Source organism: Thalia democratica, chromosome 2, assembly GCF_965202585.1.
Source record: "Thalia democratica chromosome 2, ktThaDemo2.hap1.1, whole genome shotgun sequence".
Classification (NCBI taxonomy): Eukaryota; Metazoa; Chordata; class Thaliacea; order Salpida; family Salpidae; genus Thalia; species Thalia democratica.
In genome coordinates, this window is record NC_139166.1 from 28912867 (window position 1) to 28936322 (window position 23456).

The following is a 23456-nucleotide window of genomic DNA, read 5'->3' on the forward strand; positions in this document are numbered from 1 at the left end:
ACCTAAGCCCTTAATGGTATAGTAGAAAAAAAAGTTTAGTTGTACATAAAAAGTGTTTGATGAAACTAAAAAATTGCCAAAGAAATAATTAGTAGTATACATTAAAACATTTATAAGGTCACAGAACATCTATAAGACATAGCTTTGTTCAGTTAAACTAATTTAAAAATCTTTCAATGACTTTAAATGCAAAATTCACGATTAAACATGCTTGTTTTAAACCTTTCAATAACAAAAACTGAGCTGTATTGAAAATAATATGACAAATAAATACAAAAATATGTTTAATGCAACAGCAAGTAAACTTCCAGCATTTTTTAATTGGACTGTGAAAGTTTGAACTTAAATGTAGCTGTAATTTCAAAATAAAACTTTTAGAACGGGGAATTTTCTACTAATAAGTTTATTAAACATATGAGTCATTTTGTATGTAACATATGTAAACAAAATGCTCAAAATTATGATCTGAGGACCTAGGGTACAAAAAGATCTCTCCTAAGTTATGGAGTCATACACCCCTTAATTAAAATGTCCATTCTGAGCTTAAATTACTAATTGTTTATACTTAGAATCTGAAACTTAAAAAAACGAACTTTCAATAAAATATCATAAAAACTATACAATAATACTAAACATGACAGGAAAGTATACTTGAAGATAAGTCTGACCACTCTGACCTGAAAAAGCTGGGTCAGCAAGATTTTATTAATTTTCTTTTCTATTTTTATTTATTTATTTATACCTCTATCCCTAACCCACCTTACCAAAACATATAAAATAAAAGGTAGAAAACAATGTTTAGACAATTAAAATAAAAAATAAGATGTAAAAAAGTTTTTTTGTTGCTGACTCAATTTTTTTTTCAGCTCAGAGTCTGAGCCTCAGACTGACCTTTAAGTATAGTAGCTAATATAATAAATAAGTTAGTAAAAAATAACGCAAATAAAAAAGAACTTAAGGTGTTACTTAAATTTTTCAAAACATTGTTAGTCATGTGTTTTTTTTTAGTCTTTTAAAAAAAGTTTAATTAGAGATATTATCATTTAAACTAAATGCTTTAAAGAAAAGTAAACTTTTAACTTATTTTCAAAATATAATTTTAAAAGCTGTAAGTGTATACCTAAAAAAAACTTAAAGCAAAAAAAAAACTTGTTAACACATATAAGGCTTGTTTTTTATTAATTTTCTTTTTTTTATAGTTGTAAAAGTAGGCTAAAATATTTACTACTTAAATATTTATCAGCAGTTTTAATTACGATTTAACTATAACATTTTTTAGTAATTTTACATAAAAAAAAGTATATAATTAATAAGAAAACAAAACCTGTCTAAAAAGTCTTAATCATTTCATACTTGTTTTGATTAGCAGTAAGTTATAGATAAAAGTTTAGATATTTAAATTTATGACTTAAAATATATTTTTATCTGTATTCTTAACTATGTTATTATTATAAAACTAAACTATGTTACCTGACATTAAAGACACATAAAATTTCTTCTGAATTCTTTTTAAGATATAAATATATAGCATTATCATTTTCAACTTAAAGTTTTATCAGTAACTTCAGCAACTAGTTTAACTATTTAACCTTTTTACTTACTATTTATAAACACATTTTTTTATTTAAAATAGTTAACAAAAATTTCTTAAAAAAACTAACCTCAACTAATTTATTTTCCTACAAATAGTAAATTAAGCTAAACTTTAATATTTAAGACTATGCTTAGTATATAAACTAAAAAATAAGAATTCAAACTTTTTTCATTTTGAAGAGTTGTTTTTACGCTTGTAAATAACTACCTAAGTTAAAGAATTTAAGTGTTAATAAGTTATCAACGTAAAACTGGCATAAAAACAGTTTTAAAAAGTTTACTAGGTTACTTTTTAAAACAATAAAATAAGTCAAAATATTTTATTTATTAATTGTATCATTTATTTTGGTTAATGGTAAATTAATTTTTCTAATAGAGTATTTTTAGAGCTTAGCAATGTTATTTACACAAAATAATGTTATGTGTTAAATGAAATTCTTACTAATAAAAAACTATAAGAATATGTTACAAGTTGTTACAATTTAGTCCTAGTTTCTAGATCACAAAACCAAAGTTACTCGAGTTAAACAGTATACTCAAAAATGGCTATTCAAAGGTATAAGGAAACTATAAATTTACTTTTTATATATATTAAAAAAAATTCTTTGTAATGTGACTAAAATTTAATCAGTTTCTTTTTTTTTATAAATTATCATTTAGTTCGCTGTAAAAATAACAATTACATTTGTTAAAGTTAACATTTTTAAAAGGAATTAAAAAAAAAACTTTCACCTAACAAATCAAACATATTAGTTATTAGAAAAATATTTTTTTTATTACAAAAAAAGAAGAATTATAAACATGACTAACTAAGTTGCAGAAATATATTTTTAAGCTTTGACTACATTAAAAGCTGGCAAATTAAAAAAAAAAAATTTTTTTTATATATTAACAGTATATTTTTGAATAAGATATGTAGTTATTTAAACTATACCATTTAAACTTTATCCTGGACAAGACTTTAACTGCTTTAGTGGAGTATGACTCGATAACCGAAAGGATTTGTGTACACCACGTCCTTAGACCAATACTTCGATCGAACTTTTGGTTCGTTAATCTTTATGAAAATTATACTTCATCTGAGATACATTTATGTTTTTCAAACAAATGGTAAATAAAAAAAACTTTTGCTTTAACCAAAGCCATAATTATAAAAGGAAAAACTTGAAACTTTTCATTGAAAAAGAAATTTTTATTGAAAAAAAGTAGATTTGTACCAGAAGAAGGTTTAAATATTCTTAAAAGAACATAAGAGTGGAAACATATTTGTATAAACATACACAAATAATAAAAATATAGCTCATAATTACTCATTATTATTTAAATTTGAAATAGCATAATAAATACCAAGATTATTATTAAGCTTATACTTTTGTTATGTTAATCTTTTTATAATTGTAATTTTTATTGTTTTATTTCACATATTTTAGTTTAAAAGTCCACTCAGGTCAGTGGTTTAACTGGGCGGTAATTGATAAAATAAATAGTAAATCAGTTATATATAGTAGTGCCATAAAACTGAACTTTCAATGCATGGTTGCTAGAATTCGAGAAACAAATAGTTCTAAATAATAAAAAAAACTGTTCGTTTTAATTAGAACACTTAATGTTCGAGTAAATTTGTGGCGACTTTCTTATTAAAATCTTGCAACAGCACTAAAAAACTAAACAAGTCCATAAATATTTAAACCAAGTATTAAGTATTCTTGTGAAGGGTTTGCAGCTTGTAGTTTCAACTTATTTTTCTAAACTAAAAACCACTCGATGAAAATGAAGCTCATTAGTGTATATACTATTTTCTATTCAAGTAAAATGGTTAAATTTGCCATTCTCCGTATTGTTTCAATATTTACATCTGAATTTATTTTTCTTCGGATTTGTTAGACCTCGTGCCTAATGAAGATTATATAATAAGAAAACCAATTCAAAATTTTTGAAACGTTTACTTAAAGATTTAATAAATTTAGTAAACTATTTTATCTAAGTAAATAAATAAATATATTTAAAAAGTCTTAGTCTTTACTAAATTAAAAATAACTAATTTTAGATAACTTAAGTTAAATTGTTAAAAAAATCAAAGAATTTGTACGTGCACGGCTTTAAAATTTTTTAAGAACCACTGGTTTACAATACTTACAACACACTTAAAAAAAAGAATTGGCCTTCACACCAGAATGAATTAAGATATCTTATATTTTCTGATAACCTTGGGGTTAAAACAAGCTTTTTAATTTTTTCAATATCAGATATAGCTTTTTTCACAATAATATTTATAAACCTAATTAAAGTTTTTGAAGTGTAAAGATTAGTGTTGTACTGTACTTGTATGTACCTTTGAGAATGAGTCATGTTGTAATGTGGAGGTGTTTCCCCTAATATTTGCTGAATCAGCAAAATAAAAAATATTTTTTCATATTTTTTTTATTTTAAGTTACTAAAAATTTATTTTTTGATAAGTTTTAGTTATGTTTGGGTAAGTTAGGTTAGGGATAAGGGTATAAATTAATAAAAGTATAAAAAAAGCTTTAAAAATTTTGCTGACGCAGCAAATATTGGGGAAAACACTTTCACATTACAATCGGACCACTTGAGAATTGTAACATTTTGGCATTTTTGTATAAAAGTTTTTTTTACTTTAAATGAATGAAGTAGTTTTTTTCAATCAACTTAGTAAAAGTAACAATATGACACATTTTAAAAGTAACCTAAAACATTAAAAGTTTGAACTTTTGCAAGACATTTTGTTAAACTATTTCAAAATCAGCGAACAATATCAGTAAACAAGTAAAATGAAATTGTATTTTTTTAAATGATAAGTATTTTGTGATAAATTTTACCAGTTTAAAATTTTTTTAAACAATTTTTTTTTACATAACACTTTTTGTTAAATTTTTTTTTTTATTAGTGGCTCTGTATTTAAAAAACGAAAAGAGTCTCTTTAGAAGCTTCAATAAAATCAAATTTATTTTATTCATTAATATTTTTTTAGCTTAAGTAAAAGTTTACAACTTTTAATGAACTGTAAACTTCATCTCATTAATATGCAAAGTGTCTAATATCATTACGAAATTCATAATTACCCCTAAAAGTTTTAAGCAGAAAGTTTGTGCTGTGTTAATCAATATATTAATTCTGTGTATTGTAATACTTATCTTTCTGTTAGTAGAAAAAAAAGTGATGAGATAGACTTTTTGTAACAAAAATGAATTTATAAAGAAATATTATCATATGCAGAAATGTTTGAAAAATGTTAATTTGAGAAAAAGTTTACTTTTCCATTTATTTATATTTTTGTTGAATAATGTAATTGAGACTGTAAATATAAGATCAATTGTTTTATAATAGCACTTTCTTGATTAAATAAAAGTAAACTATAGTATTTTAAAAATTTGTTTAACAACAAATTATTTTTTTAAGTTTTAGTTTGTAATATTTTACTACAGTTAAGCAACCATGATTAGTTAAACTATGATTTTTTAGGTATTTGCAAATGACAACACAACTAAAGAAGTATAAAATAAAATTAATTTACTAAACTAATAAATAAAAAATACAGTCAGTTACCGGCTTTAGTCTGTAAAAAACACAATTTCTTTTATGAAAAGATGCTCTATTATTAAGTCATTAAAGTTTATGTTAAAAAAGCTAAAAATTACAGTTTAAGAAAAATTAAAGTTATAAGTATAGATTTATTATTTCAGCTATTTTAATTTTTGCACGCAAGAAAAAAAAAGTGTAAACATTAAAAATAACTATAATATATTATAAAACATCAAAAAACCTTGATTTAGAGAGCTGTATTGAAGTTTTGTAATCTTTTTATATATTAAACATTTTTTTTTTGTTTTATCAATAAGCATCTTTAGTGTTAATAAAAACTTTTTTTTTTGGTTTGTGAAACAAAAATACTAAAACATTAGCAACATATAAAAATGTGAATAAATAGAATACATTTCTAAATGTCTTAAAAATTCATTCAGACTTAAATAAACCTAGTCTTTAAGTTTTTATAAAATATTATTAAATATTACTATTATTATTAGTATTTATAAAATATTACTTGTGTGAAAATAAAATATATAATAGTACTTTTTTAAATTAGTAAATATTAAATATCTTACAAACTTAATTGTTTTACATAATTTTTTTTGTTTAAGTTACCTTAAAAAATTTGTAGTGTGAATTAATTGTAAAAGAAAAATTAAAAAAGCTTTTGATATTTTTGAAGATTGAATAATAACTCCATATAAATAACTAAACTTTTTCTCTCATGAAGTTTTAAAATTTTTCTATGTTATTTGTTACAAGTTTACAGTTATACTATTGATAATGCAAACATTTTTTCAATTTAGTACATGGTGATTAACAAATTTAAAGGTTGTTGTTTTTAGTTTGATGATTATAGCGAAATTAAAAAAAAGAGTTATTAATAAACTTTATGGAAATAATTTTGACACATGTTTGTGTTAAAGATTTCTTTTAAACTTTGTAATCCCGTCATAAAATATACACATAAGCATTTTTTCTTACAATAACCTTGTAAAATTTTAGAAAAACATCGCAAAATAAAATGAAATAGCCAAAAAGTAAAATAAGAAAATTAAAGTAATATGTTATACAGTTTATTATAAGTTTAAATATACAAATAGTCTTAACATATTTTAAACACAATCATACAGTTTAAACTTTATCATTGTATTACCAAGTTTCCGTTTAGAAAGATAATAACTATAAGCTTTGTTCTATATTGTAGCAGTAATAAATTGTAAATACTGTGTACTATTTCTTTTAGTTTTACTAGTATAATATATATATATATTAAACAAAAAAAAAAAAAAATCCAAAATCCATTTTAGATTTTTTTTTGCAATATAAAATGTAAAAAAAGTGAGTTAGAAACTACAAAAATATGATAGTACATCTAATCAAATTTAATGTATTAAATAAGGCAGTTGTTTTTGTTTATTAACCAGTTCTTATCGAGCCTGAGTATAAAAATTCTCAGTTTATAAAAAACATAAACTATATTACTATATAAAATTAAACTATGAGTTTTAGGTTCTTAATTGTTCTTAGACAGTATAAATTTTTTTATACTTTTTTAACTACATGAAAGTTGAACTGAGTACATTTAAAAAATTAGTTACTATATAAGAAATAAAATTTTTAGTATTGCTTAATTGGTGCCTGAATTTTTATAAGACTACAATAAAATTTACGCTAATAATCATACTTCTGTGCACAGCACAATTAACACTAAAACGGAAAAAAAAATTAGTTGCAACAATGCAGACAATTTCTAATCAATATGAACCAAAAATTATAGCTGTCATAATATTTTAAAAAGAAAACTGCACTATAACTTTTTTTTTAATTATAAAACAAATCAAGTTTAACTTGTACAAACTTACAACTGTTTATTTTTTAAGTTTTTGTTTTAGTATCAGCTAACTAACCAATACTTCTAGACTTCTAGAGGTAGTGTAATTATAGTTGAAATAGTATCTAATAAAAGTAATTTACTATGAAAAAAGAAAAGACACAGAGCAGAAAAAGAGATTTTCCACCATGGCTTCAGGATAAACTCAACCATCTTAACAGTCAAAACAAAAAAGAAGCAATTAAAATAAGAAGAACACAAAAGACTCCTGATAGTATGTGTAATCTGTACATCTTAAATCCATCTGAAGTTCCCGGAAAGGTCCTTTCACTTACAGCTGATATTCCTGACTTTTTGAAAGTAAAACCCAACGAATATTACCAAGGAAAGGTATATGACCAGTCAATTAATCCAGAGACTGAGAACAACACCAAGATGTATGAAGATCGGTGGACTCATGAAGAAATACGTGATTTTGAAAAAATCTGCGAAAAGCTAGTTAAAATTAAAGGAAATGTAATTATTAAGACTTTAAAAGAAAAGTTTCCTTGCATGAAAGTCAAAGAACTAGTTCAGCACCATTATATTTTTTACCAACCAATTAAAAAAAGGGAAAAGAAACATGTCCGTTCAAATAAAAGTTGATGACTTGAGATTGAAAAATGTTTAGTGAAAATAAACAAAAGTTTTAAATTATGATTTTCACAACCGTAATTAATTGTTAAACATAGTATAAGAAAAGTTTTATTTCTTTTTGTCAATAAAAATTTTGTTTATTTTATATTACAATTCTAATTAAAAGTTTTATTTTTGACTAACTTAATTCTATATCAACTAAGCTAATAGTTATCTAATTGTAAAAATTAAAGAGTAAAAATTTACTTATTAGACGCATAGTTGTTTTTAAGATTCAAAATAGCTACTTTCTACAACATCTGTTGCTTTGTAATAAAAATTCTTTCAAACTTTTTTAAGGGATACAAATTACCTTTTAGAAGTTAAAAAAATATGACCTTGATTTGGCTTTAATTTATGATTTATTGTTGGCTGACACAAAACAAATTTTCTAAATTTAATAATAACTAGTTTAATAGTACTTTTGTTTTAATTTTGCTTTTTTTTTTTTTGTTAAAACCTAAAATAGGTTTTTCTCTTAGATAAAATTACTTACTTAATAACATTTATTTTATAACATTGATTATACTGAGAAATAAATTCTTTAGTTTTAAAAGTGTGCATTTTGTATCGCATTTTGTTCAAATTAGGCAACGAAAATCCTCAAGCTGTTTTATATCGACAATTTTTTGTTAATAAAGTCTATTTTTGAAAAAAAGTTTGTTAGATCTTATTCTAGAAATAATTTTACTTATAACAAAAACAAGTCAACACGCATAAATTTGTCAGAAAAAAGTTCTACTAATAATAAATTTTTAAGCTTTTTCAGTATAGAGTTAAAATTTATTAGGATTATCAAACAATAATTAAGTAAATATTTTCAATAAAAACAGCTAAAATTAGTAGAAATAAAGTTAAAGTATTAGCTTGAAGTTTCTATATAATATATTTTAAATACGTTAAATAAAACGTAGCAAATCTATGTTCAGTTGCAATTAAAGCCTTATAAAATATATTAACTAAGATAATGTTTTATCAAAGTAATAAAATATCTAACTCACTTCAAAAAAAAAAGTTTCTGTTGTTGAAGACATAGATAATATTAATCAGTGTTACCTTAAAAATATGAATATGGTGTTTTTTTAACACAAAATTCTAATGATTTTGCATTTGTTGTAATTTAAATTAGTACCTAACTATTTTCGTGTAAACTATTTATTGTTACAGAATTTATTGTTACACATTAGAAAAAGAATTGAGGAGCCTGATCTTAAAAGATAACTTGAAGTAACAAAAAGCAAATGATCTGAAAGGTATAATTATTAAGATTAGTTATTAAAGTTATCGTTTAGTTATTAAGCATTTAAAAAGATAATCCGTATTGGTTAACAACTACCCTTACTACAGTGAAGTTTGTCCAATTCACATAATATTTTAAGTTAATTAATTGTTTCTGAGTAGGACAGGGGTCGACAAATTGCGGCACGCGAGGTAATTTTTACCTCAAAATAAACCATTTTAAAATAAGTAATAGGAAATGTTTTTGTCGTAAAAGCTTACAATTAGGATCTTAAGTTAATAGCTAATCACCACTTCTGCTCAACTATTGCTTTACTTACCAAAGTTTTGGTTTAAATTGGTATTTTTATGTTGTTTACTACAAATATTCAAAAAACTGCGGTTCGCAAAATACTTTTTTATATAGTGCGGCCCGCAAGTTTTTCTGAGCAATTGCCCGCGATTCACAAAAGGCTGCCGACCCATAGAGTAAAGGTACAATTTTTTCTTTTATAAGTTTTTTATATCTATCCTTTCAGTAGCAATTTATTTTTAAGTTTCAAATAATGAATTTGTTTTTAGTTATTTATGTAAAATAGGAGATGTATTAAAACTTTATAAATATCATAAAGAAAAGATTTAGAGTTAAATTAACGACCCTTATCTAAACTCATAATTATCATAACACATAAATGTTATGACAAAACGTGAAAAATCAGACAACTGCTAATTTTTAAGAGCTACCTTAATTTTTTTTTAGTTAAACTTTTTCAAAAAATAGCATTAAAGAAAAGTAAAATTTGAAATAAGTATGTTTTCTTTATCATACTACTTACTTTTGATGCTTGGTACCATAGTTCATGTATATTTGTTTTGACTGTTTAATTCTTATTATTTTCTAAAAAGGTTGTTCCCATTGTTTTTAAGTAAGAAAGTTTTTGAATTTTTTTTTCATTATAAAACATTATAAGATATTATTCAATACTTACTTTATTATAAACACTCTATTTGTTGGTTTTTAGAATCATGGATGGTATAATAGTTGGTCGTAGTTACCATATTTTAAACGAAACACTACAAAATATTTTTTGTTTTGAGAAAATATTTTATGAAATATTAATAAAAGTGAAGAATGTTTTTTTTTGTTCTGATAGAGTTAATGTTTTTTAAGTTATTACTTAGAAACCAGTTCTGAAGATACGAAAAGGGTTTTATTTATTTTTCTTCTGCCTTACTCTACGTAAAACTTTTTTTTTAATGGTGGTGACCGGTGTCTACTTACAAGTAACAATGACAAGTTAAACGCATTAAGCTATTTGTACTATCCTAAATTAAGAACCGCTTGTCAAAATGTAAAAGTTTTTGAATGTTGGACTTGTAAGTCAAAAAGTTGAGAAAAGTTTATTTTAAGACTTAAAATATTAGTAGCTTTTTATTTCAATAGAAAGATAAAATTTACTTTTTATGTGCTTACTCAGCTTCAGAAGATAGGTTCTAACAAATAAAAATTTAGAATTCTGCAAAATATCTTTACGTAAATTAGTATGTTTTAAATATCAATAAAATTAAATTTCCTACCTCAAAATAAACGCCTTAAAACGACCCGTTCATATATTAAAAAAAAATTATGCGTTTAACATAAGCATTATTATATTTGTTCTGCAAGTTTTATAATAACAAAACCTTTTTTGTTTAATATTTATTAATAGGTCTTTTCTGGAAAAAAAACTTAAATATTTTATTGTAATAAAACATTAAAATAAAAGATTTTGGTAAAATATAGACAAGAATAAAAAACTTTGTCTATTCTAACAGCCTTGAAATAGTTAGCAATTTTTAGTAGTATATTTAAAGTTTTAATTTCATATTCAAAAAAAAACCATGTTACTAATCCTTAAGTTGTTAGGAACTACAGTATACTACTAAAAATACTTTTATCAAAAAAAAGGTATTTTATTCGTAAACAAACAATAAACTAAAAAAAATATGCTGTTCAAATATCAACAGTTTTGCAGCTCAACATTGTTACATACATTTAAATGTAAAAACAACACATGTGATTTAAAGACAGTTTAACTACCGTCATTTCCTTCAGCTGTCTCATAGCAAAAGTTCAAGTAGTTTGTTTTATACTAAACTATTATATTATGGTTTTTATAGTTATAAAACATTATAAAAATTAAATAGTTCAAAAGGATGTCATCAAAATGTTTTAGGTAACAATAATAGTTATATACCGTGTGTATGTCATGTGCCATATCAATATGAACAAAAAATAAAAAAAGTTGTTAATCTGTACTCTAACACAGATAATGTGTACAGTGTAGTTTTGGCACCACTACTTAGGAACAGTTAAATAAGTAACAAATTGCAGCAAAAGTACACAAAGAAAAGGAGAAGAAGAAAATTTGCTTTCGACTGCAAAATTGACTAGAACTTGCTAGAAGGAGCAACCACCACTGTAACGCCTAAATTTTCTGTTAACATAAATAAACAGATTGACATTCGAACTTCAGTTTTTTTCCCTATCAGACAGTAAATCAACATAGCCGCTACTTTTTACCTCATTGTCACGCACGATTGAGCATTCATTGTCATAGATGGTGTTTTTTTCGCTGGCAACCGCCACGCTCGATCTGTCGTCGTTGGAAAACTCAGTGGTTGCCACAAAATCGTTTGACGTTGCCTCGGAGTCTATTTCAATTACTTCGTCCTGTGTAGAATGTTAAATAAATAAAAAAAGTATTAAAAAAATTGATTAATTTATTATAGAGCAATGAAAAACTGTATGAAATGAGTGAAAATATACAGAATTATTTTTGTTAAATTAATGCTGTTTAAGGTGATGAAAAACTTATAATTTTTTTTTTGTAATTTAAAAATTATTTTCCAGATTGCATTGAACTAATTTTTAAAACAATCTAAATATAAAGTTTTTGTTAAAAAAATCTATCTTATTTAAATAGTTAAGACTACTTATTGTGACAGATGTATATTATAGACAGAAGGTAGTTTTGGTCATTAGATAAAGAGCGAAACTGAAAATTTCAAAATAATCAGTAAAAAAAGTATTTTAATAAACAGTAAAGATTAAAAAAAAAATAAATTAGATTTCCTACTATTTTTAAACAAAACATTTTTGACTTTACTTTTAATGTTTAATGTACAAACAAAAAATGATCCAAATTTTATCTATTTGGAGTATGATTCTATCTATTAAGCACAGTTTAAAACTTTAATAAATAAAAGATCTTTGCTGAGTTTTTTTATTTTTAGAATTGTGCTTGTAACTTTCAACGATTTTCAACTTAATTTAACCTAAATGAACCAAAAAATAAACCCAAATGAAAATATTTTTTGCACGCATGAAAACTAAATGAATAATTTAAATTATTCATAAGTTTATAAAGGTTTTAACAACAAAATGTTCTTACCAAATGACAAAGTAATTTATACTTTTTAAAATCATTATAACCAAAAATAGAAGTACAGTTGATAATATTTTTTTTCTTGCTCAACTTATCACATATTCTAAAATTAAATGATTAAGTTTAAAATATAGATTATTAAAATTAACTAAAAAACAATTATTTGAAATAATTTAAAGCAATGAAATAAAAAGGTACCGAGAGCAGCTACTTACTTTTTTTCAAACTTCCAACACTTTTAATTAAAGGAACATAAAATTTAACTATAAAATGTTTATTTCCTAGCAGTTTATAAAAAAAATCTGCACATCTGACAAACCTCACAACTGTCGAGTTTTTTAATCTGCATCATTTCCTGCTGCTCCCTCCTGGTCTCGTACCGCTTCCTTCTGTTCTTCCGTATGGTGTACATCAGCAGGGAGAGAAGCAGCGCCACAACAAAAACCACAATGACGGGGTAAGTGAGGGTGAGGAGCCAGTTGTTGGGGGATGGCAGCTGTCTTTGCTGTTGAACTGTTCAGAAAAAAGCTGCTTTGATGTTTTTTTATGTTCAAACTATTTTTTGTAGCCGTAAGAAATTTTTTAGGTTAGAAAAAAGTTTAAATTTACTTAAAAGTCTAATAAACACTTAACTACCTATAAAATTAAGTACAAAAAACATTAAAAATAGAAGTGCAATTAAAAATAATTAAGTGGTAATAAAAACAAATTAAGTTTCCAAGGTAATTGACTTTTATTACTATGCACAATTAAAACTATCTTGTTTTGTATTGAGTTGTAAACTATTACTGATAGTTCGAAGTTAGTTTTCCATATTAATATGCTTACATTAATTTTTAATTAAAATCATAAGTAATTAGAGTTATACTTTCAATAGTTTAGTAAAATTTACATGAATAATAGCGTATGAACATATGCTAAACGATAAAACTGTAGATAAATCTCTAAGTACAATGCTAACCGAAAACTAAGTACAAAAATAAAATATATTTGTTGAAATTTTCAGCTATAATTCATTTGAAACTATTGAAGATGTTTACAATATTTTTCCAAAAAAATTATTATTTGCTTAACAATTGTTAGTTTAAGCAATTTATCAGTAAGTAGTTTTTTAAAGGTTTATTTTCTTCCAACTTTTAAGCATAAAACTCATTCTAACTTTATTTTTTCATAACTTATTAAAAATAGAAACTTCGAAATAAATTCTCAAAAAAGTATTTACTTTAAAAACATTAGGTATAACAAAAAAAAACACAAAATAAAATCTTATGCTTAGATGTTTTAAATTTCACTGTTTTAGGTCTACAAAAGCAAAAAAAAAACGATAAAAATGTGTTAAGTTATACAGTTTTCACGACGAAATGGCTTAATGTTAAAACATTAGACTTTTTTTAGATTTAGAATAATCTATTTCTATTTAAGTCTAAACTGCTGATTTAAAAAGATAATTTTTCAAAGAAATAAAAAGCACAGAAACCTTTCTAAAGCAAAGTAAGTTTTGTACTGTTGCTATGTTAAAATAAAAAAATTTATCACTAAATATTTAAAGATTAACAAAAATTGCATTAAGTTTTTTTTGCAGACAGTTGTAGTTATGTATATAACTATATAACACTAAAAATAAATTCGAAGTTAAAAAATCATTTATTTTTATTCAATTGATTAGTTTGTATTGCATGAAAGTCCAATATACTATATAATCAATACAAAACTACATGCTTAGATTATAACCTTTGTGTAATTTTCAAAATAAAATTTTACATATTATACAAAGAACTTAAAAACTATTTTAAAATGTTTGTTCTTAAATCTAAAGAAAAAATGACGTGCCATTTAATTACTTAAAATAAATATTAGTTTAGATTAAAGCTGTGACTCAAAAAAAATAGTTTGTAGTACAGTAGTTTAAAAAGTATTTGATATTTTTAGACTTAAATATGTTTAAGTCAGGTGTTGGTAGACTAATGCTTAGATTCAGGATCAGGACTTCTAAGCAAAAATATCTGGTGCAAGGCTTATTTATTTAAACAACCTAACTATTTTTTACTATTTTATGTTGAGCAACATGCTTCAAATTTCATTGTTAGCCAATAACATTGACATTTGTATAACTTTCTATAATCTGTTTTTGATTTTTTGTTTATACAATTTCCAAAAATAAGCCTGCAAAAGACGTTTTCTTACAAATATGGTCTGTTACTTATTGAAAATGCCTTAATTAAAATTAAAAAATAAAAACAATTCTATTCATACACTTAATTAAAGTTCATTTTGGTAAATAAAATAATTTTTATTTTCTAAAATTAAAAAAAATTTAATATATATTACACAATATTTTGTAATAAAAATTTTAAAGTTTGCTTATATCAAAATAGTTTTTTGTATAACTTATGTATTTTTCGTTTATTGTACCCTGTTTTTGTATTGTGGTTTTGTAAAACTTTTTGTTTTGAAACTATAAACATGCTAACAAAAAACAATTTAAAAATAAAATTATATTTATGCATTAAAACGTTTTAGTTTTAGAAGTTTTGAATAACCTGCTGTTATTTAACTACAAAACAGGTAATAATTAGTATATAATTTAATTTTATAAAACATTCTGATTTTAAAATCAGCAATATTTTCTCAAAAATTTACGTACAAACAATTATGTTATACTTTCTGTTTAGGGAATAAGCAGTTTTTTTAGTCCGCTAGTCAGAATTAACTCAGTGGATGGTGTAGTTTTCAAAAAATAATTTTAAAATTCAATCAAACATTTTAATACAATCAAAAATACATTTTATAATACAATCAAACAACATTTAAAACTGTTTGCTAAAAGTCAAAAGGAGCAAATTTTAACCTAGTTTTTATAAAAAATCCCAGTTTTTTGTTTATAGCACAAGTCATTTTTTATCTAAAAGTTATTTCACTAAATAATATTTTCGTCTATTGATTATTTTAGAAAATATTTAAATATATTTAGTTGTCAAGCCCATTGTCGTAAATATTAAGCTTATTTTATTTTTATTAGAAACAAAAGTTAACTGATATGATATTGGAATCACTTACTTGATGGTTGAGGACTTTGTTTCAATAACTCATGTTTGCAGAAGTTTTTTGAAGTAACTACAACATAATCCCATAACTCCTGTTTTTCTTTATTCATGTCTGGAAATTTATAATACAAGGTTATTTTATAAATTTTTTTATAAGAGTTTGTGAAAACATATAGTCACTTTACCTGATAGATTTTAAAGACAAAACTAAGCTAAATGTATTAAAATATCTTACTAGGATAGTATCGAGAGACAGTTACAAACGAATTTGACAATATTTATTGTGAATTTTTTTGAATAAGTATTTTTTAAGTTTGTGAATACAAAAATTGAATCATAAAAAAGTAATTTTTCCTTAGTCTTAAACGCTTATGTACTAATAGTAACATGTATGAAAATCAAAGCTTATCAGCAAAATACAGTAAAGTAGATTTACTAAAGTTTATAAACCAGTCAAACTTAAAATAATTCTATTATGTTTACTTTAAAGTTAGAATACTTAATTATGTTTTTACAAAAATTAGTTTCGAATAATATATAAATACAGATTGTATTTTTTATTTTAAGTACAGCGGTCTGTACTTGTAGTTTTTTTTAAACATTTAGCTCATCTCATACTGTGTGTACAAGTAGAAATAGTTTAGTTATATAAATTAATTCTTTATATTTATATAATTAATTTAGTAAACATAGATTAAGTTTTTTGTTGTAGCAAAATAATAAGTACCTGTTTTGTATTATATCATGAATCATTTAATTAGAGACAGACAAAATTAAAAAATAATAACAAAAAGTGTTATTCTGGTTAGTTTAACAAAAAAATATTTTTTTAAGAAAAACACTTAAACATAAACATATATAAACTTAAAATTATTAATGTAAGAATTAGTTATCTTGTTAAAACTTTTATGCCTATTACTTTATTTATGTTTTTTTTATTAGTATTTAACCTCTATTTTTTTTTGCTGAAAAGAAAAATGTAGTAGATTTAATTTATTTAAAAATAGTTAGTATAATAAAAATCTATTTTATTTCAATAATTTTTCAGTTTTTAGTAACTAGAATAACAAAAAAAGGGTTTATGACACGATTTGAAATAATAAAACGTTTTCTCATTTTATTAATCAAGCAAATGAAAAACTCAATAAGTAACATTAGTTTGTATAAATTTCGCTTGAAATATGAAAGTTCATTGTAAATTCCGTAAGTATAAACAATTTTAATATACTTTAATCTAATAATGTATTTAGGCAAATAGTATTTTTTATTATAACTCGAATCGAAGTAAGTTTTACTTTTTACAATTTTGTTTTCTTTTGAAAAATCGCAAAAAGCATTTTAAAATTTTTACAACTACTTAAGTCGAATTTGAAAAAGAAAATTTTTATTAGTCAGGCAAGGTAAATTAGAGATTTTTAGACAGCAAACAATGCGGAAGTCCCAAAATGTACTGCTTTATAGATTCAGAGTAAGTTTGAAGAATTTTATATCTTAGCAAACGTAGATGTTTTAAGTTTACTTTAATACATTCTAACACATATAACTTTATCCATGGTACTTAGTGTATAAAGAAATAATACTTTTGTTTAATTTACTCAAAAACATTGAAAACAAAAACAGGATTGCCCTGGTGACACAAGATTACTTGGTATACTTGTTGGACCCCTTACAATTAAGATAAAGTTGTCAGTTTTACATTTTACAATAACTAAAAATCTGGTGACTTTATTAAAAGATTCAGAAATAATAAGTTAAATAAAATAAGTCTTTAAATATCTAATATTTCTTTAAGTTTCTATATTGACAAGATACTCATTACTTACAGCTGTTCAATAACTTTAAATATTTTTCATGTATTTATATAATTGTTAGGTAAAGTTTTAGCTGGTTCTAGTTGCATTAAATGTGTATTTGAATTTAAAAAATTTAAAAAAACAATAACTATGTTATGTTTTTATACTATAAAACAAAAAATAATATGCTTATTTACAACTAGCATAAAATAGAACAAGGCTTTTAAAAAAACAATTATGTTAAATATATTTTATAGTATTGTTATAATGATTATTCTAAAACAGTTTATGTTAAAAAGTTTTTAAATTATAAGTTAGTTTTAAAATTATGATAAACATATTGGAACAAGCTTTTTTTTCTTTGCTACTTTAAAACTGATTTGTTTGCAAAAAATAGGTACAAAAATATCTATAAGTCAAACTTGTTTTTTAATAAATACTAGTGTTATGTTTCGAAATTTAAAAAAAATATTTGTTTGAAATATCTAACCAGGTAAATCTTGATTTCTAAAAAAGTTGCAACCAAGTTTTTTTAGTGCTTCCATCACTGTTGGGATTATATCCAAATAAGTATGTTAACTTTGAGAATCAAAACTAAAAAAAAAACAATTATTTTCTATTTAATATTTTTGTAAATTAAAAAAAAATTGTTTAAAGCTAAAATCAAACTCAAAAATAAAAGACAGTCTTTCATATTTTAATCCTAAAATTTTATCTAGTTGATTTTAAGTTTTAAACAGTACTTACAAGTTTTTATTTTTTTACAGTTTTTGTTTTTCAATTAAATCCTTATACTAACTTCAATTAAATATTTTTAAGTTTCAAGTAGTACTTATTGCTATTAGTTTTTACCTTTGACGTTAAATATTTTTCTCAATGTTTTAAAAATGTTTAGTAAAACACGAAAAAGAAAGATAAAAAGTTTTTAACTTTTCGAAAGATTTAAAACCAAAATAAGTAACTTTTATGTAGTATATTACGAACAGCCAATTTTATTTATTAAATAGGTTTTAACATAATATCTAAACACAAATTCTCTCTTTTACTGTTAAATACTTATTCTGATAAAATAGTTTAAATGTAACAAATTAAATCTTAAAAATGAAAATGAAGAAACAAACTAAACAACAAATTTATTAATAATAATGTATTTATCATTGATCTAATTTCAAATTAAGGTACACAAAGATATATTGAATAAAAACATAATTAGACAAAAAAAAAATGTTATCAAGGTAATGTAATACTCTCTTAGTGCTAATTTGCTTTAAACTGTAAAAACAAAATTGTGCTACACTAAAACAATGATGTGTAGATGTCGTTAGTATTTTATAAGCTTTTTCAAAGTTGTTCTAAGGCTTTTAGTATAATTTGATGAATTATATAGTATTTTAACTTTTTCATGCTTACATTTTAAATTGAAGCTGTTGAGAAAATATTTTTTTAGTTTAATTTAAAAGTTTTTAACTACAAACACGTCTCATGTACAAATACACTTTTAGTGTCTCAACTTAGATTAATAATTATTTAGCCTGCGGGCTTTTTAGCAGCTTAACAAGTTTTAAACAAAACAAAAAACTTAAGTAAAAATTTTAATTGTTAATTTTTGTAGAGAACATAAATTGTTAAAAAAAACAAAATCAGTTGAACCACTGTGAAAGAAAACAAAAAAGATCTTAAAGAGTGTCAGTCTTACACTGAATCTCAAGTTAATTCTTACTCCGAACAGTTGCTACTGTATTACGCGCCAATGGTATTATTTAAAAATCGTATGATGCTCTTCAAATGTTACGTCATAACTCAAAAGTTTACTTAAGTTCAAAAAAAAAAATTCTCATGATTTCTTTTAATTAGTTAAAAACAAAGTAAAATTAAAATATATTGAATAAAGGAACTGAAACAGAAAATTTCATTACAAACTTAAATATTCTATTCTTTTAACGAAACTCAAATTAAAAGAATCTACTTATATTTTACTGCTTAAAATTTAACAAGAATCTAGTAAACTAAACTTTTTTAAACGGATGCATGGTTTATCTGCTTTTAACAATAGATTAAAACATTTTTTTTGATACGTTTTAACTATTTTAAAATGTATTTTTTTTAATTTTTGAGTTTTAAAACAATATACAGTCTAGAAAAAAATTCTCCAAATAGACACAAGCTATAACAAATGAAAGCTTACATATTGTAGCTATAAAACCAAAGCTTTTTTCTCCTTTCTCTTTTATTCAAACTTACTATCGAGTGCTTAGGGTAATGATTTTTAGTTTTTATTTTACTTTATTTTCGTTTCATATAAATTGATCTTAGTTCTATGCATTGTTGTATACTTAGAAACTACTATAAACTTAACTAAAATTATTTGAAAAAATATATTACTATTGTAAACAAATCTTTATATTTTTCTTTTGTTTGTATAAACTAATTTAACATAATATTTTATTCTTGTGAGTATAAATAGTTTTACACTGTTGAAAAATCTATTCAAGTCTTTTTTCTAACAAATTAAAAAACAATAATTTAACAGCAAGTTTGTTTTAATTTATAAAACATTATATCAGAACTGAGTTTTGTCGGTGTAACTAATTTATTACATCTAATTCCTGTGTAAATAAACTAAATGGTTATATTTTTTCTGATAAAATTAAATATTTCTGTTAGTTTGTTTAAGTAACTTATTTTGAATTTAACTCATACTTTTTTAGGCTAATTTTTCTGATATATATATTTTTATATAACTTGATTTATAAAATTTTAATTAGTATAATTTGAATAACAAATTTTTCAAAGAACACAATTTATTGAATTACTAAGACACAACTACTTGTGTTTAACTTATAACACAGCTAAACAAATTTTTGAAAAGTATAAGTATTTAAAAGAATAGAAGAAAAGTAAGGGTGTTCGATCAATATAAAATATAAAAATAAGTTTAGAAGTTTTTAACTAATATTAATTACATTATATTCTAATCATGTACAGTATTAGTTTACAAGCATTAATTGTTAAGCTTCGACTACAGTAGTATAAAACTTTGCATTACAGTAATACAAAAGTGCTTGAAATGGTTATAATTTAAAATATCTTACATTGTTGATAGTCTAATTCTAATAGATTATAAATAATAAATAAACTTTAACGAATAGATAATTGATAGTTTATTTATTCTAGACAACATCAATTTGGGTCGTCTAAAAACTTTAAGTTTTATTGTAACTATTATACAGTATTTTATAACTCTACAGTTTAAGTTTAGCAATAATTGTTGGTGGACTAAAACTCTTGATGACTAGTAAATGTTATAATATGTGTAGTAGTTATTATTAGTTTTTACTTGTTAACCTATACTTTTGGATTATAGAGTACATATATTTATCTTATAATATTTAAATTAGTCGTGTTTTTTCATAATTCCATTAGGCTGTGTTATTAGGTTAACACAGAGAAACGGGCGTTTATTAGTTATTTATTCTATATTGTAGTTGTTTAAAACTCTAATTTTTATATAACAATATGGCTTTTTCTTATTTTAAAGATGGAAACTAAAAACAACATTAATTTATTAAAAAAAACGAACAGTACTTTTCGACTATGTTAATTCAGAAACGTTTACAATAAAACTAGTTTTTTTTTATTCCAGTAAATTCAGAGCTAATTCTACGAAATGAGTTAAATTTTCGATGTCTGCTTGTAAATATAACTATGAATCAAAATTACGTATTTCTTTAACACTGTTCGAACTCGTTTACAGCTTTAAAATTAAGTTATTTTAATAAACTATGTTTTTATCACCAAATTTACAGTAATAGTAAAAAAAGTGTAAAATAAAAACAATTTAACTTTTTTATAAACATAAACTTCATTACTACCCTTTTAAAAAATCTTGTTTAATTTTTACTATAAAAATTGGTAATGGTCCGTTTGCAGCCGAAATCGACTGTATGTACATGGCTCGAATACAAGATTTTCATGACAACACAAAACATAAAACAAAAACAACATCAAGTAAACATGACATATTTAAGAGTTAATAACTTAATATAAGTTAACAAATTTACAAATAAAAGACTTTTATAATAACAATAGTTAATTGAAATAAATTTATTGTTATTCCTTTATTCTCACGGGTCTGCTAAAAAGTTTTTATCTTTCTTATGTTTATTTTTTTCTAATGAGATAACTCAAAATATTGCGATCATCAGTTATTTTTCCCACTCACCAATTCCTACAGTCAAGCTTTTCCAGGTTACGTTTGCAAACTTTTTTGTAACGTAGTCAGGGGCAACAGTGTTAACAGATCTTTGGCAGAGTAAGCTTTATACATGTGCAACATCATCAGCAATAGGTAAATTTTGTACAAAGAATTTTATCATATTCGTATAGTATTTAGACATGCAGGGTTTACTAGGCGTCTAATAAATATCGTTTGAAGCGTAATGCTCATAGTAAATGAGTAAAAAGCACCCTTTAGTAGCATAAAAACAGAACCCTTAAAAAAGGATTGAAGAACACAACCTTAGACTTAATCATAAATAAATCAAAAGTTGTAAGATTATAACTTAGTGTTGGTGTGAAAAGACTTCACAATATAAAAAAGATTTATAGGACAGATAATCTTTATAAACTTCGCAATTTTTTTTTTTTTCTACTTCGAAGATCTAAAATAAAAACATGACTTTGGTAATATTCTTAGGTTTTTGGTAAGTTAGTATCTAATAAGTAGAGACATTTTCATTCAGTTTTGGTTTTAACATACTTTTGTAAATATACTTAGTAAGTAAACAACATCTGTATAACAAATTATCCCGTCAGTTATCTACTTTAAAATTTGGTACCACACTATTTGATATTCAATACACGTCTGAATCTTACTTAGACAGCTACTAATTGAAGCAGTAGAAATAGAAACATAAGTATTAACTACGATGTTTGTTTTAATAAGTTTTTGGAGTGGTCTAAAACAAATCGTTAGTTTCGATTTTATAAGCTTTATTAATTCAGTTAACCCTTGACTATGTATGTACTGTAAGCTTTAGAATAAGTAAGCTTTTAATTTAACTTTGTTTAAATATAAAACTTTAACAAAAATATGCAAAGTTAATGAGCAGAAACGTAGGTAATAAAATATTTACATCTTTTATTTTAGTTTACAAACATAAGTATTTAAAATTTTACAGTCCTTCAAATTAATATCAAGCATTATTATAATAATTTTTTTTATTTTTATATTTTCTTAGCGTTACGTTTCTTATTCTGACTTATAAACTAACTTTTTTTAAATTTTGTTTATTGAAACTGCTTTTTTCTATATAGTTTTTTTGACCTGTTTTAATATATTTAAATCTCAATATTCAAGGCTGTCCAATTTCTAATATAAAAAAGGCAGACTACCTTCAAACAAATCATTCTAAATTTTAAGTAAGGAATGCCTTTCCTCATTAATAAAATATGTTGAAAAAGTTCTAGTTTGTTTTTTTAAGTATTTTCTAAATGCTAACTTAGTAATATTAAGCTTAGTGTGATTTGTTATTGCTATTTTTTTATAAAAAGTATTCGAGAAAATTTTAAATTTACTATAAAAAAGTATCGTATATATAAGTTTAAATACTGACTCAAAACTAGGATAAAAAGTATGAATTATAAAATAAAAGTTTATTAGAATAAATTACAAACGAAAAAAAAACTGCCAGACAATAACAAAATCATTAAATTAGACCAATTAGAAGTTAACCAGAGTTTCCGTTTGCTAATAAATTATCAGCAAACTGTGAGAATAATTACACAAAATTAGCTAGTTCGAATATCCTGTTTAAATTTTTGTTTTTTATAAAAAAGACACTTGTTTAAAAGTATAAAGGTTGAAAAATAAATCATTTTAAATAAAAAAATCATTATTCAAAATAAAAAAACAACTAAAAACAAAGTTGTACAAAAACTACGACAATTAGCTAAACTTTTTCTTAGCAAATGCTTATAAGTGTTTTAAGTAAAAAAAACTTTACAGCTATAACATGGTTAAAAACTTAAAGCTACATAAAAAACTTACGGAAGTCAAATATATTTTATAATTTTGGACAGTCTTTAAGTTGTAGAGCTTACAAAATGTAACTTATTTCTAGAAAACAGTAATTAATACTTCTCATATTACTTAAAAGCAATGTAGAATGAAGTATATACAGATAAAAAGTAATAAAAAACTACAAATTTTAAAGAATATTAAAAGAGTATATAAACTTTGTAATTAATTGATTTTTGTTGCTGCGTATTGTACAATTAAAGTATTAATTTTAGTTCAGTTTATTTTTTTTAACATTATACATCT

The 23456-nt window shown here is 23.1% G+C and overlaps 1 protein-coding gene across 2 annotated transcripts; it reads right to left on the reverse strand.

Moving 5' to 3' along the window:
• Positions 1–10863: 10863 nt before the first annotated feature.
• LOC145829866 (uncharacterized) lies at positions 10864–17731 on the reverse strand. 2 transcript variants are annotated; one of them, XM_082937742.1, is made up of 5 exons: positions 17622–17731; positions 15352–15450; positions 12614–12807; positions 11430–11579; positions 10864–11343 (listed from the first exon to the last, which is right to left on the reverse strand). In XM_082937742.1, exons 1-5 carry the CDS (start codon positions 17674–17676, stop codon positions 11335–11337), a joined length of 507 nt encoding a protein of 168 aa, XP_082793868.1. In that variant the 5' UTR covers positions 17677–17731; the 3' UTR covers positions 10864–11334. The 2 variants fall into 2 exon arrangements, with proteins under 2 accessions (XP_082793868.1, XP_082793867.1); XM_082937741.1 differs by having other exon boundaries at positions 10864–11579.
• Positions 17732–23456: the final 5725 nt, after the last annotated feature.

Coding starts and splice junctions, on each gene's coding strand:
- LOC145829866 (XM_082937741.1), bottom strand. CDS start 17,676: ATGGAAGCACTAAAAAAACTTGGTTGCAACTTTTTTAGAAATCAAGAT. Junction 15,451..17,621: donor TAGAAATCAAGATTTACCTG/GTTAGATATTTC, acceptor ATAAATTTCCAG/ACATGAATAAAGAAAAACAG. Junction 12,808..15,351: donor ACAAAGTCCTCAACCATCAA/GTAAGTGATTCC, acceptor TTTTCTGAACAG/TTCAACAGCAAAGACAGCTG.